General features: G+C 49.1%; 5 protein-coding genes across 5 annotated transcripts; 3 read left to right on the forward strand and 2 right to left on the reverse strand.

Annotated features, from left to right (window-relative positions):
* Positions 1-345: 345 nt before the first annotated feature.
* PFICI_08876 (uncharacterized protein) lies at positions 346-1,479 on the forward strand (the record flags this gene model as incomplete). The annotated part of the gene is made up of 3 exons (XM_007837457.1): positions 346-462; positions 531-1,216; positions 1,278-1,479. The coding sequence occupies 3 exons, from the start codon at positions 346-348 to the stop codon at positions 1,477-1,479; spliced, it is 1,005 nt and encodes a 334-aa protein (XP_007835648.1).
* A 1,733-nt stretch (positions 1,480-3,212) lies between these two features.
* On the forward strand, positions 3,213-7,133 carry PFICI_08877 (uncharacterized protein; the record flags this gene model as incomplete). Its single annotated transcript, XM_007837458.1, has 1 exon — positions 3,213-7,133. One exon carries the CDS (start codon positions 3,213-3,215, stop codon positions 7,131-7,133), a length of 3,921 nt encoding a protein of 1,306 aa, XP_007835649.1.
* A 304-nt stretch (positions 7,134-7,437) lies between these two features.
* On the reverse strand, positions 7,438-9,490 carry PFICI_08878 (uncharacterized protein; the record flags this gene model as incomplete). Its single annotated transcript, XM_007837459.1, has 4 exons — positions 7,438-8,388; positions 8,447-8,465; positions 8,928-9,332; positions 9,384-9,490. The coding sequence occupies 4 exons, from the start codon at positions 9,488-9,490 to the stop codon at positions 7,438-7,440; spliced, it is 1,482 nt and encodes a 493-aa protein (XP_007835650.1).
* Positions 9,491-10,984: 1,494 nt separating this feature from the next.
* Positions 10,985-12,774, forward strand: PFICI_08879 (uncharacterized protein; the record flags this gene model as incomplete). The annotated part of the gene is made up of 3 exons (XM_007837460.1): positions 10,985-11,638; positions 11,688-12,442; positions 12,510-12,774. The coding sequence occupies 3 exons, from the start codon at positions 10,985-10,987 to the stop codon at positions 12,772-12,774; spliced, it is 1,674 nt and encodes a 557-aa protein (XP_007835651.1).
* A 380-nt stretch (positions 12,775-13,154) lies between these two features.
* PFICI_08880 (uncharacterized protein) lies at positions 13,155-14,992 on the reverse strand (the record flags this gene model as incomplete). Its single annotated transcript, XM_007837461.1, has 5 exons — positions 13,155-13,852; positions 13,925-14,164; positions 14,226-14,597; positions 14,657-14,867; positions 14,930-14,992. 5 exons carry the CDS (start codon positions 14,990-14,992, stop codon positions 13,155-13,157), a joined length of 1,584 nt encoding a protein of 527 aa, XP_007835652.1.
* Between the last annotated feature and the right edge of the window lie 264 nt (positions 14,993-15,256).

A 15,256-nucleotide genomic window follows, 5' to 3' on the forward strand; every position in this document is an offset into this window, starting at 1 on the left:
AACGTGGAGCAATTACACCAATAGATCCCCCTGCATCTGGTGGTTCTCAATAGTGATGCTTCTATAGTGGATACATTAGGCTAGACATGGCGTTCTAGCGCAGCAGGACGCCCGATGATCGCTGACCACATCAGTACTACTCGCTTGATGGGGCCTGCTAGTCGGCCTATAATTCTTAGATTTACCCACTGAAAATTCCCGAATAGTGGATAGTCTGCTACGTAAGCTGCCCATGTAGATATCCATTCCCTGTTAAATACGCTTGATTGAGCCTCTGGCATCTTCTTAGGACCGAATCCCTCCAGACCATACTACTTCTTCCATCTAGCACCCCCTTTCAGCAATATGGCAGACCCAGCCAAGTACTGGCCAGGCGGCATCCCAGCGCATATCCGTTGTCATGGCGAGCCTATAACCGAACGCCTCGATGAGGAGTGCAAGGGATGGCAACTATTCCTTGAGGTTAGAGCGGGCGACGTTAAAGGCGCCATATTATGCCGTTGGATTATACTAAGCTAACTTGGCTATAGGAAAGTGCCCAAGCGCGCGAGCCCGGTAATAACGATGCAAATTTCGAGGTCAATCAGCGCCGGAAGCTAGTTGACCAATGGGCAAGCTTTACGCAAATCGAGCGCGATGCATACCAGGACCGGGCACCGAATCGCGGAAAAAGCAGTTGGTACCCACCGGAATTGAGAGGAGACTGGAAGCGTGAGTTGAAGCAATACGGTTTCTGTAACCTCCTCGTAACGCAGCCTTTGAGTGGGCGAAACCAAGCCCTATGGGCGAAGATACGAATTATGATGTATCGCTTGGATGGATCGGGAGAGGGCCCTAGTATTGGGGACCTAAATTGCGATAATGGCATTTATATACTTAAGCCTAACGCGGCAGGACCAAGCCCTGTACAAACCCGAGACTTTTACAAATGGGCTTGGGTCGATAATGCCCTTTTCGACCGTATGGCGATGACTCGGCAAGGAACCGTTATCTTCCATCGTTGGGGCCCAGATAAGTTTTTTGCCGATCAGGAGGCGCTTAATACTGGATTATTATTGTTATGCCACTTCGAAAATAACGGAGAAATTGCCGCCGAGGTACGGGTTTCTCCCTTGCTTACGTACGAAGCACACTGCAAGATCTATGGCCTCGGGCATCGCCTCCCTGAAATTATATTCGATAACGGGTTGCTTACGGACCCCCAAGCGAACGCCCCGTAAGTTTATGCGTATATATATTATGCTTGAAAAATATTTCTGACTAACTACGGAAAACAGGCTTAATATGGAGAAGTCAATTCTGGAGCTCGTGAACTCCAGAATGAAGCATATTGAACTTTTTGAGGGAGACACAAGTGAAGACCAGATTAGGCGGGATATTGAGCGCTATGCTCCGGGATACCTCGATGCTGAGGCCCAGGGCAATGGGATGGCCGCGGATTACGACCATAACAACTTCAAGAGCGAAGATGAACTATGAGATGTTGGTGGCATATGTCTGACTCCAAGATGGGCTGCTGTGTACATATAGCTTAGGTTTTGATTCGACTTTATGGGGTAAGAGTTCTTTACTCTGACAGAAATTTGCTGAACATTTCGATGAACTTGTGTTTGCTTTAGTCATTTCGGCTGTCGAATGCAATATACAACAAACAGATCTTCAAATTCGAAACCCCTGAGGTATCCGTGGAAGAGGTTGAAGAAATGTATAACATCATTTTTTCAGCTTACGACATCCAATTGGAAGCCACGATTCTCTTCGAGTCTATCGTTGGGGAAACATTAGCCGACGATTTGGCTGCGGTAGGGAACGCCCTACCCTGTATCTATACTGCCTCCAGGAGAGAGTACTCCTCTTGGCTTCAACTGGTGGACCTTTGACAATGCCGCCACGCTTTAGGTAAACTCATTCGCTCCTTGCCAAATGTGCGACGCCATGTTGACTAGATATCGTTTTATAGGGGTGGGTCAATTCCTCTAGCGGAGGTTTCTCTGCCATTCAGCTCAACGTGCCTCCGCTGCTTGTCGATCCAACTTGGGCGTATAGCGGCGGCGTTGAGAATTTTGAGGTACGTTTTCCGTGATCTGGCAGCTTGTTTGCTCTTTGGCAAATCATAAAAATTAAGAGAATAACTTTCTCAACTTAGGTGGACCGGGAGACAGTTGATCTCAACACAGCACTAGACGTTACTGAACAACTCGACGGAAGATTTACAGTCCACTACGTGGCAACGACCACCACTCGCCACTGTATACATTGCGCTGACTTGCACAGTGCAATCTTTAGCAGCATATCGTTTTCTCTCATAATAGTTCAAGATCGAATTTTGTTAGCATATTCAGACAATTATCATTTCATTTCTGAGACTTTCTACATTCGCCGCTTCGCATGACATTGACACATATCAAGTCGAACGCTAAGACCATCGGGCTTCGCATCCGCGGGCTTGGCTCTGAATTCGCAAGCTCGTCCGCGAGAGGATTGGTCCCGGCAAAATATGCCCATCCATCACCTTATCATTATAATTCAAGTCCCTCACCGGTTGACAATGTGAATAATTGGGGGCTATCTGAGCCACCGCCCAAGCCGCGTGCGCCACTGGCAACAGATAGGTATGTTGGTATGCAACCAAAGTAGGCATCCTGGTAGTTGATCTGATGACAACACTGCGCCGTGGCGGAAGAAGGTTCATGACCATTGTGAACAAATGTTCCTGTGCATGTGACACAACATGCCCCCAAGACTATCGGCCTATGGGTCTGCACCAACTTGCAAGGCTGTCGTTCGGTAGGTAGCAAGCTGCAACCATCGTAGCTCTACGTAAGGGGTCGGAAAATGCACCTTGGAGGCTTTGCCGCAGACTTTTTGCAGCTTTTTTGGAGCTCTGAATCACGAAATCCAATCAATTTGCAAGACTCCGCATATGCACGGGACACAACTGCCACTGCTTCGCCAGTGAGGCTTGCTCATACATGCAGCCTACTTCTCCATGCATCCTCAGTCATCAATATACTGGTCAGGCTGTGTGATGAATATATTGGTCTTGGCATTTAATGGGTGCTGTCAGCATTCTTCTCCTTAATGCTAGCCAAACTCACACTTCTTCCAGCAGGATGAACCATCTTGTTTCTGTTCCAGAACACGCAAGACTCGATCACATGAAACTCAGAAATCGAACGACGAACCTAGCATTGGAGTAACCTCGACGCAAGATGATCAGTCCGGCGGTCGAGAATCACGCGGTCCGCCCTCCGAGCCCACATATTAGCCTACTTGCAGACGTTCAGGTGGATCAGGCTGCTCAGAGCCTCGCATTCCCGCAATCTCAAGAAAGGGAGGAAGAAAGTCTACTGTCAACAACTGAGAGAGCTGTCTCGGGTCCTCATGAAGATGAAGGCAGGTCTGATTCGCGCTCGGACACCACCATGAAGGATGTCTCTATCTGGCGGCCTTTACATACCCGGCCTTTGATTATCATTGCCTTTTCCGCGTGGTTTGTGGCTCTGATAGGGGCTCTTGCGGCTTTGTACACGATTTCGGAGCACAACCAAGGATTATTCCCGAGTACAAACGAGTTACAGTATCTCTGGAGATACACGCCTGTTGCTGTTCTTACATTGACTACAAGTCTCTGGGGGCTTGTCGATTATGATGTCAGGGTCACAGCTCCCTGGAACGACATCATGAAATCATCTGGCTACCAACCTTTGCACAAACAAAGCAGCGCTTTACTGTTGGATTATATCGATATGCTTTCTATCAAAGTGCCTCTCCATGCTACTTACAATCGCCACTTTGCCGCTCTTGGCAGTTCCATCATACTCGTTCTGCTGCAATGTCAAACCGTTATATCTGCCGGACTCCTCGCCGTGTCTCGCATTGAAGCAGAGAATCAGCAAATCCCTTTCATTTTGACGAGCAAATTTACAGATTCTGGATCAATAAATCTCCATGACACTAATAATCTCGCCCACTCAAGAATGTTTCACACTTTGACGGGAGAAAGCAGCTTTCCAGATGGCTGCACCGACCGTTGGGCTTATCAGACCTTTTCGACCTTCTCGCATGGGATTGCTACGTCAGAAGTCCTGGTAGACGCATTAACGTACGGGCTCAGCTGTGAGCCAGGCAATATGACGCTTATGTCATTGGGAAGTCTTCTCTTCCTCAATGACTCTCACACAACGAATGGCAATAACGCTGTAGAGGTAATAGAACCCAGTTACCTGAAGTTCCAGATTGGAGATTGTGAGCTCCCTGAAATTCTACGGTACGACGCTCTAGGAACTCAGAACGGCACGAATATCGCTCAGTGGTGGACCATCTCACTGGCAGAGGGATTTGTGCCGGGCAACTGCAATTCCTCCGACATGGACCGGGACCATAAACGCCTGATAGTGTCATTCAGCACGATCGAGTACATTGTCAGCAGCAAAAGGAACGTATCCGAAGACGTGGGTGGCCAGGTCCATCAAGGTATGAACTACACATATCAAGCCACACGAGTACGCGCTACTACCCTTGTATGTGCTGGTACATATAACTTCACCACTGTCCGGGTTCAAACACGTAACAACACCCGCCAAATCACATCAGTGGAAGATACGGGACCCCCAAGAACTCTACCAAATTTTCATCCATGGACAATTATCCAGTCAATGAAAAGCATCACCTTAGATGTTGAAACCAAGAATAAAACAAATCCGTTTCCAGATCAATTGCAGGCCTGTGATGGAAATTGCTCCTCAATGTCTTCCTGGGACATAGCCGACTTGTATAATGCTTGGAACGAGTTGCACCAGAGATTCGCTGTTTTCTACTGGCATGATACGATGTTCAATCCAGCAAATATAGGAACGTTTGGTACCGGAACTATTGTGAGCAATCGTTTGGTTGTTCAAGACTTGGCATGCCACTTCCTTATAGGTTCCTTATCAATATGTCTCATCATTCTAGTTGGATTCGGGATTCAAATACCAAAAAGTTGTGGGTTTTCCTGTCGGATCGGAAGTCCATGGAGTGTCGGAATGCTTTCTGGCATGGCATGGCTATTGAGCTTCCCTCGTGAGCTTGGAGGCACTGACCTGAAACAGCTCAAACTCGAAATCAACCGACCCGGCCATACAGTACCGGGCTTTGACCCGGCCAGCTGTCCAAGGCTTATAAAAAGCTGGGGTCTACGCTCAGTCAGTCGCATAGGAATTTTACTATACATGGCTCTTCTTATTGCAACACTGGAGACAGCACTTAGTCAAAGTGAACGAATGAACGGAATCGGAGATATTGAGAACGACTCATATCTTCATTATGCCTGGACTACCGGCCCTGCTGTTGTACTTACCCTATTATCCATGGCAATATCTTCGGTGGACTTTCAGACCAGGATGATGGAACCTTTCGCTTTCCTGACTCAGACCGCAGACCTCGACATTATTGATCTGGACTTGTTACGGCCATCCTGGCCGGCCATCCTTAAACAAGAGTGGTGGTCAAGGAGTTTCGGTGCATTGGCAACTACCACAACCACTCTTGTTGCAGCGTGGCTCACAATCGCCTCAGCTTCTCTATTTCACGAATTGCCTGTCCCTTCAACCTCAGAGTTACAAATTGAGTCGACGAGTCGTTTCGTGACTTCAGGCCAGTGGTGTGACAACAGGGCTTCTTTCCCGGACTCGTCCCCAATTCTCATAGGTAATCAGTCTTATCCGGCAACAAGCTACGAGAACCTTGTGTTCCCTGAACTATCTCTTGATAAGGCGGCATTGGACAGCATTCAATACGATTTCAATAACAAAGACTTCAATATAACGGCGACCATACAAGCTTTGCGACCTAGTCTATCAAATTGTCATCTGTATTCCGCTGCCGACATCGAAACCACTAGACTCCAGCAAGTAATCATAAATGATGGCAATACTTTGCGAACTTATGGAGCTGCACAGATAGTGGACTTCATCGCAGTTACTGTCAGAGGCGAAAGACTTCATGACTGTCCCTGGAGGAAGGATTGGACGGTCAATGGTTCCGGAGACTCGCTGCAGCCGGCCCCTGATGTGAGGAGAAACTACACCGCAACATTCCCAATGCCGATATTTGCAGATGGACAATTCGGGGCAGCTCAGCAAAGATGCAGCTCTTATTTATTTATTTGGGGACGTCACTCGCTTAATAACCCTGATTATAGCTCTACTTCGGTGCTCAGTTGCAATCAAACGATGGGCGAGGTAGTTTCTGTTGAAATGAACTTTGCCGGCTCCAATTCGACATTGGATCTCGCCCGACCTGTGCAACCCTTGAATGCAAGCAGCATATGGAATAGCACGATAAGATTGCCAGATGATAGCACGACCTTTTCAAAGTGTGTTTCAGGTGTCACCACCAGCGTGTTCGACATACCGCTTCATGAACTCTACCAAATGCTGTATCTTAACTCCCCAGCTACCCCCAAAAACTGTTCGTTTGACGGCTTCTTTGGTCAGCTGGTCACGTCCAGATATGCAACCTTGATGGCATCTATTGGAGACATACTCCAGGAAAACGCCGTGAAAGACGCCATCCTCTTCCAGCACAGCATCATAGCAGCCCATGCATTAGATGGCATTGGCCGGATCACGAACCTCAGTGCATTAAATTTCCCGGACTCAGAAGGTAGCTTCGTGCCTGTTGCACTTCTCAGCGACTCCATGTTTGAGCCGCACACGTTCGATGCAACGGTCATTTACGAGAACGATCGACTCCGGCTAATCCAAGATAAGAAGGCTACTCGAATCCTAGAGGGACTACTTGCACTTACAATGGTCTTGTTCCTCTTGGGGTGGGCTTTGGCGCATAAGAAGCCAGTGTTGCCTAGAGCCCCCACAAGCATAGCAAGTGTTCTCGCCTTGCTGGCAGGAGGCGACCTACTCGAGGCCATGTACAAGGATAATGACGAAGAAGCGAGGACAACGGCGGACCTGAAACTCATGTTAGGTGAGGATTGCCGGGTCTGGTTGGGAATGGGACCTCCTGACGGGTCGGCACCGGCGGCAGGTGGCAGAAAAAGATTTGGAGTTTGGGTCACGGCAGGTCCGTTTCGTGAACGTGAAAAGCCTGCGCCGGCAAGGAATAGAGAGAGCGAGGACGAACTTTCGTAATTCTGTTCGCTTCCCCACCATATCCAAGACTGTTGGTACAGAGACAATTAATATGATTCAAGAACTATACATGATCTGGCTTTCGCAAACATCCAAGCCACACGGTATTGCCAGTTCAACGTGCGTTGGTAGACCGGCGGCAGGGTACTTTTGTGGTATACTGAATCGCGATTCCAGTGAGCTTGCAATGGGCACTGGGAATAGCGTCAGGTTCAATAAATACTACCAGGATCGGAGGCAGTGGTGAAAGAAGAGAAAGAGTTGAGGGGTTAAAATCGAATAAAAGGAAAGAAGAATAGAGATTCTACTGGTAGGCAGTAACCATCTCAACGACACCAAATCCACTCTCTTGCCCTTGAAAGCGTCCTCTTACAGTAATGAAACCCTCGTACGCCGAATCGACAAGAGCATTTGATCCATACATCTCCTGATCGGGACGAATTGATTGGACGTCCAGGTAATCTCCATTTTCAAAATCCAAGGTCCATTCCAAGGGATACACCAAGCCAGATTTGGGAGATACCCAGGTATTCTTCATGTTGGGTGTCCAAGTATAGGCCAGAACCTGCATCGAGTGTCCAACGCGCACCGTGGCGAACTGGTACGGTGACTGGCCGGTGACGCCTAGATCGTACGCCCAGACGCTGGCTTTGATGGCAGAGCCAGGAAAATTCAACTCGAACCATGTCCAGTTCTTGGGAGCTCCAAATGACACCTGCCGATCGAACCAGGTGAAGGAATTGTCAGCATCGATGACATGGGTCGTGCCGTTTAGTGTCAGAGTACCCGAGCTCTGGCAGGCTGGTAGACCCCACTCGGTTGCGTTGGCCGGGCCGGCTCCAAAGGCGATGATGCCGCTGCCGCCATTCAATAGAGTTTGTGATGTCGCTTTCCAGCTAATGTTAAAGGCAAATGATGCGTTGGTTTCCGCAAAAGTACTCATCTCCGAGATACTATCGGCCGACGTCGATCGAAACCCATACGTTCCATAGTCCAAATCGAGAGGGATGGATGTATCAAAAGCATTTTCGTTCGCTGCGTGGCAATAGGTCAAATCAACCCAGTATTCGTTGGTCTGCAAGTCCAAAACGGAAGACCGACAGACAGGATCGGGCGCCTCAGTGGTCAAAATGTGTGATATAGCGAGGAACTTCTGACCCTCGTCACTCGTCACAAAGGAGCTTGCCCAATAGGACGAGCCCGTGCTCACATCGTATTGTGAGATCGTTTGATTGATCAGTGCTGGGATATTTGGCTAATTCGAGAAGAGTCAGAGCCAAATGATCGATTCATATGGAACCAGGAGCTCTTACATTGACATAGCTGTCATCGCTGTCTGGTTTGAATTGGAAGCCACGTGTATCGTTGGTAGGTTACTGATAGGCCAGGATGCTGTCTGCTGCAGCGAGGAGGGCCCGGGGAGAGAAGCGCATGGTGTCAAGCGAGATATTGTTGGAGGAGGATCTTGGTTGAGCAAAGGTGATGTTCTGGATGAATCATCTCGCTGAGAGTCTAGTTTCGATCTTTATAGAAATCCATGTTCAAGTTGCTAAGCGGAGAATTACAACTTATTCGGAGCGCTCGGCAATGTTGTGGATTGGACTGTATCAAAAAGAAAGAAAAAGAAAACATCGGAGAGCGACCTTGATATCATAATTTCATGACTCCAAAGGTGGAGCACGCTCATTTATTGATCAATGCTGCGATACGCATGACTCGTCGGTTTGCCAAGTGACTTCTTTAGGAAGTACCGTACGGAGTATAGAAAAGTTCTTGAGATCCGTCCGTACTTACCGCTGATTCAGCGCATGTGCCATTGTAAGGATCATATTTGGATACTGGGGTATGAGCATCAGGAATCTGCGCCGAGCAATGGCGTACTTGGGGCTATAGCACCCCACCCAATTACTTTTGGAGGTAAACTCAAGGAAGCTTCGCTTGGTGATCGCCAGGTGATCCTGAAGCCGACAATTTGTGCTTTCCACTGATGTAAATGGTTTCTCCCAATCCTGCGGTGTGGCAAAAGCTTTTCCCGATGCTAAATGCCGTTCGGTCGCTCGGTGACTTCTCCGGTTCATTGTGCAGAGCAGGATCGCTTTAGCAGATGTCTCCAAGCCAGAAAGATCATCGGCAGAAACACCTGCTCGGAAGGGGAAATCATCAATGTTCGGCTTGCTGTTCTGTTTCCCGTATGGTGTCCTTCTCATAAATTTAGCTCAAAAAGTTCATTCGTGTCTCATTGTTGCTAACCAGGCAACTATAGCAGGCATCTGCTTCTGAGGCTTGACCGAAAGGTCGTGAAGCTCGTTCGGTACGAATACATCGCAGTATAGAGTTGTCCCACCTTTCAAGGTCATGGGTACGTTCTCGTATCGTGCTATGGTAATAGGCAGACGTAATGCCCCTGACTTGACCTGGCCTCACGCATGGTGCGTGATGACCTCGTAAGGAGAAGACACATGGGTGTTGTTGGTAAAGTTTGACTGAATTGCCAGGGCCTTCGCTTTCACGGTTGTTTCGCGCTGAGCCCGAAGCCATGCGGTGTATTCGCTTTTGCTCATCCCTCCAAGAAGCTGATGTATAAAGTAGCAATAATGCGTTGTTAATGGCGCGACCAATGCTTTAAAATAGGAGCGGCTTGAGACGTGTCCGCTCTCGGACTTCTTTTTAGCCGTAAGCATTCCGGGATATGACAGACAGTTCTCGCAATCCTATACCTCGATGGCTAATCGTCGCGCTCTGGCGTATTGCAATTGTGTTCGAGACTTGCCAAACATACCTAAGCAGTAACAGCGACAGGGCGAACTTGGTGGGAAAAACCTATCTGCAAGACCAACATGTTTTTCAAGCAACGGGGCCCAAAGTAGCCGAAAGTCCGATCTTTGAGTCATGTCGTGTAACCTATGTCTCCTATAATCTTCGTTTGACGGAAGTTCGGACTGGGGGCCACCGACAAAGCCAACATTCTTATAAGGTGAAATAGAGGTAGTAGCCAATGGGTATTGATAAAGTCAGATATGGACAGATTCAATAAAAGGTCTTTCATATGTTTGTTATCTAGCAAGACGGAGAGTATATCCACCAACTGCATCACTTTGTGATTAGACTGCGTTTGTTACAATGTAAAGTTACAGTTTTTTTCTTCGTAGAATTGAGATTCTAGCCTGACATTGCCTGCGCGATTCTGGGATTGTCTGAGTCCGGCATGAACTCTAGCGGTAAGAAAGCCGCTTACTCAGCGGGACAGCCCTATTTTATAGTACTATTTTGTCATGGACATGGGCTTGCTAGTGGATGTTGTGGAGAGTCTATGCCAATTAGGGACCTATTCACAGCGACGGAATATTTAGTGCACCCAAGCTTTCTCCGTAGTACCGCTTACTCATCGCCGTACCACTTCTCTTTCGCGACGCCACGTGCTGTTCAGCGATCCATCTTCCGTATCACACCGCAGCTGCTTCAATGTTACATGCAAACATGCGAGCGTTTTGGATCAATGGCCTCCGCTCCAGTCTCCCGGAAAAGGCGTTCGTGTGACGCATGTCATCGCCGCAAGGTGTGTCGGACTGCAACGTACTTGGAAACCGAGAATGGGGAGGACTGACCAGGAATAAGATCCAATGCGATGGTGGCATTCCGAGCTGCGATTGGTGCAAGCACCAACGCTTGAATTGCACCCTTAACGGTCAGGCACGAATGTTCTTGAACCGCCCTGCCAAGTCGTATGCACAACGATGGATCTTTATCGCTGTAATCTTTATGTCATGAGGCTAAAATATGTTTCCAGGAACGCCCGATTATCCCCCGGAAGACGCGACAATGCTGAGCGATCGCTTACAAAAGAGTTAGCCATGTTGACAGGGCAACCCAGCCCCTTGTTCTTAAACTCGCCTGGACCATCGCCTACCTCGTCTCAATTGTACAGAGATGGAGTATCTCCTAGCAGTGGTAGTTCGAATAGCGCAAATCTAGACACACCATCTCCGGGACGCAAACGGGATTTCTACTTTGCAGGTGTATTATTGGGCGAAGTATGTACTCACAGTGGCTTGCCCTACTTCTCCCCGAATGGCATCCGCTGGATTCAACAACAAACCGGCGAGATGCCTTCGTTTCCGCAGCCTCCTCAAGCACACGAGACTGGGATGCAAGACAATCTTGTCTCGAGCCAGCCTACAGACATACAACTCCCTCCGAGGCGGAGCGTTGAAGAATATGTCTCAATGTTTTGCAAGACCTCGATAGGACTCGTCTTTCCCGTGCTAGAGCCCACTTCGTTCTGGCATACACTTGGTCTTGCCTATGGTGAGTCGCAAGGTTCTTGGCAACAGATCCAATGTGCAAAAGCTTGTGTTCTGTCCTTTACCTCACTCACTGTCTTCTCTCTTGGCAAGTGGGATTCAAATCTGTTGGATAGTGCCGAGTATTCAGCCAAAGTGCGACTTCTGTTGCCGCAACTCTTTGGCGATGCCTCGGTAACGACCCTACAGACTGTCGCTATTCAGGTACGAAATTATTGTCATTCTTCATCGACCCAGTGGCTGACAAGAGTAGTCTCTATATCACCTCTGGTCAGGCAACCTACAGCTCGCTTCGAGTTTTCACACAATGGCATGCAGAATCATGTTCACTTTTAAAGCTCACTCTCAGCTGCCGACTCTGAATGCCCATGCGTCAGACGGCACCTCTCAGCCCGATCACTATGTTCGGAGGATGTTCTGGTTGCTGTATCTATTGGACAAGGAAATTGCGCTACGTACAGATCTCCCTCCTTCTATAGATGATGACCTATGCAACCTGGAACTTCCTCCAGACACCAATTCCCACCCACGGGAACGATTGGCCACCGAGACAAACAAGACGCCGTCGCTGAATCTTCATCTCAGCTTGGTCATTATCAAATCCAAAGCCCTGAAATACCTTTCTCCAGACATCTCACCCCAAAAGAACAATGCCGAATTGATCAAGTGCATTCGCGAACTGGACCAAGAACTCGAGACCTGGCGGCTCTCCATCACTGAGCGCTACCGCCCCTCCCTCTCACGCAGTGCCAGCCACGACCTGGATGTTGAGGATCCTATACTACGAATGGAATGCATCATGGTCAATCTGGAATATCGCCATTTGGTTTCCTACATACATCAGGCGACCCAGAGATGTCCCCGAAAGTCATCCGGCACGTACTACCAGCCCACAGACGCCGAGACACTGGCCATTGCGTCGAGTCAGTCGTTGGCGGTAGAAGCGGGCCGCTCGACACTGGTATATCTGTGTGGGATTGCGCCAGCTTTGGTTGGGGAGCCATTTTGGTAAGATGCCCCCTCCTCCCCACTGAATTTCTTCAATTATTATAACTGCTGGCTAATATGTGTATAGGCTGATTCTGGCACATTCAATGACGGCCATGCTGACATTGTTTTGTAATATTTTGCTAAACCCTGTCGCCAGTCAGGCCAAGGATGACTTGATGTTGCTGCAAAATGTTCCCGAGCTCATTCAGAGCATTCACATGCGGCAGTGGAGCGTCAAGGCGGTGGAATTCAGGCAGCGCAGTAGTGATTTACTAGCGGAAATGGCGAGGATTGGGACAGTGGCAATACAGAGGCAAAACCTTCCAAGAGGCGCATATTCTGGGACTTGAAGAGAATATGTGATTGAGAAAATGATTCATCCAAGTATTTACCTTTTGAGCACATTGGAGGCGTGATTCTCATTGATTGGGATGTTTGTGGTTCTTTCCTGATAACAATGTGCTACATTTTCAAACCTGGACATGTACCCCCACCTATTTACTGTGTAGATTCCATTAAGGACAAAATTATGGTTCGGCTTTTAACGTTATGCACATCATTACAATAGATTTACAAGTATCTATCAAATTACAAATCACTCAAAGGAATAATGTGTGGCCTAGCCCTAGGTTATGGAGCATAGAGGGTCGGTATAGTGTACACTTGGTGGTTCTAGTCTACTAGTCGACACTGGCCATGTTTCCGGAATATCAATCAAGATCACTAAGATTCAAGCGTTTTTTACTAGATCCTTCCAAAAGGTGCCCCTAGGTGAGAAGATCAAGCTAGGGCCGTGGTGATCAGCAATCAGAGCATCGTACAATTGGAATTCGTCTACGCGAGGCCGGCTGCTCGACTGGGGATCACCACCACCCAGCTGCCCGGCCTCGCCCGCGGCCCTTTGGAAATCGAAATACCAGAGCGTCTTGGCTATCACCAGGCTCATTTCCATATACGCCATGCTTTTGCCCAGACATGACGCCGAGCCCACCGCAAAGGGGATAAAGGCGGACCGCATAGTGGCGGCCATGCTATCGGAGCCCTCCTCGTCGCCGGCCAGCCAGCGCTCGGGCCGGAATGCCCACGGCTTCGGAAAGTACTCTTCATTGTGCATCAGGCAGTACGAGTTGACGCCGACATAGGTGCCGCGGGGGATGATGTGCCCGTCGACGACAAAGGGCGGTTCGGTCGACTTGGACTTGGGGTCCTCTTCGCGCCACGCCGTAATGGTAGTGGACGGCGCCATGCGCAGCGACTCGTCAATCACGGCGCGCAAGTAAGTGCAGCCCGATAGCCCCGGCCCACTTGTGATGGACGCACTGTCGGGGAACGCAGCGCGGATCTCGGCGGCCAGGCGCCCGTAGACGTCCTGATGGCGGGAGAGGTAGAAGAAGATTGCGCTAATCGCAGTCGATGTAGTCAAGCCACCTGTCGTAGCAGGGTCAATATCTGTTTCAAAACCATGACTTTTGTATGGGGGCCAATATAGAAACAACTCACCTGCGGGAATAATAAAAGTAGCCTCGCCCCAGACCTCACCCATTTCGCGTGGGGGTATTTCTTGGTCGGCTTCAAAATCCTCTGCGACAATAGAGTAGATATCACGTCTCGCGTGCTTAGGCAGATCGACGCGTTTACTAATAATACCGAAGAGAGCATTGCGCCAGGTATGGAAATTCCTCCTACTTTCTGGCAAAATCTCAATAATTTTGTGCACAAGGGCGAGACTGGGCCACGCCACTGCTAATGGTTAGCGATTGCTCTCATAAGAAACCAAGGCGACAGGATATGCAATGCGTACTGTAAATGTTCGCCAGTCCGAGGAGGCTGGTCATAATGCTGGGCAGGACGCGATTCGTCGGCTGCGTCTGTGTACCGAGCGACTGTCCAAACCCGATCTGGCCGGCAACGTCGGTCGTGAGACGGCCGCAAAGAGGCGACATATCGACGGGTTTGTTGCCGGCCGTATGAAGCTGACGCAGGAAAATATCAATTTCGCCGTGCATAGCCGGCTCAAAAGAGCGCAGGGCGCGATCCGACAGGAGCCGCCCATAAATCTTGCGCTTTTGTTGGTGGCGGTGCCGGTCCATTGTGCCGAAGACATTGTGCTCCGTCTCATATTGAGTCTGCAAATAAAGGCGTGCTTTAGTGATCCGAGGGTGGAGGTATATTTCTAACTATAGGGTAAGCACTTTTCTGGCTCAATTACGATAATATAGCGACGTTGCATACCCTGAACTGCAGTAGGTGTATTAAAGACCAGTCGATCTGGACCCTGTCTGTAGACGGGGCCGTATTTCTTCAAATCCTGATACGTGGCGATATGGAGATTCCTCTGAGCAGCATAGTAGGCTCCGTACGCGTTGGAAAACCTCCCGAGAAGTGGCCCGGGAAATTTGCGCAACGGATCGAAGGCAATACGGTAGATAACGACGGAGAGTATCTGAGCGTTATCAGCAAACTACCCGGGCGCGAAAAGGCTGTTCAAGCATCAGGTATCCATACTAGAGGCAAAAAGATGGAGGCAGCATATTTTGCCAGAGGCAAAGCCGCATCGATAAGCCCCATGGCTGGAGGACGTCGCGGGGCAATAAAACCGGCAAAGAGACGGTTCTCGATAGACCTAGTATTGGATGGAGAACGAGGAATGCATGAGCTTTTGAATCAAGTTCATACAGCGAAAGTGAGGTTATTATTCAGCACCGAACAAACACAAAGCTCCAGGTGGTGCCGACTCAGCTGACATGGTCTGACATTGAGTCCATGTCATTGAATCCAACTGTCTGGGGCTGCTAATGGAGCGGCGGTTTATCCAGCACCCCAAGCCGGGTG

The sequence above is a fragment of the Pestalotiopsis fici genome (assembly GCF_000516985.1).
Source record: "Pestalotiopsis fici W106-1 unplaced genomic scaffold PFICI_Scf_6, whole genome shotgun sequence".
Classification (NCBI taxonomy): domain Eukaryota; kingdom Fungi; phylum Ascomycota; class Sordariomycetes; order Amphisphaeriales; family Sporocadaceae; genus Pestalotiopsis; species Pestalotiopsis fici.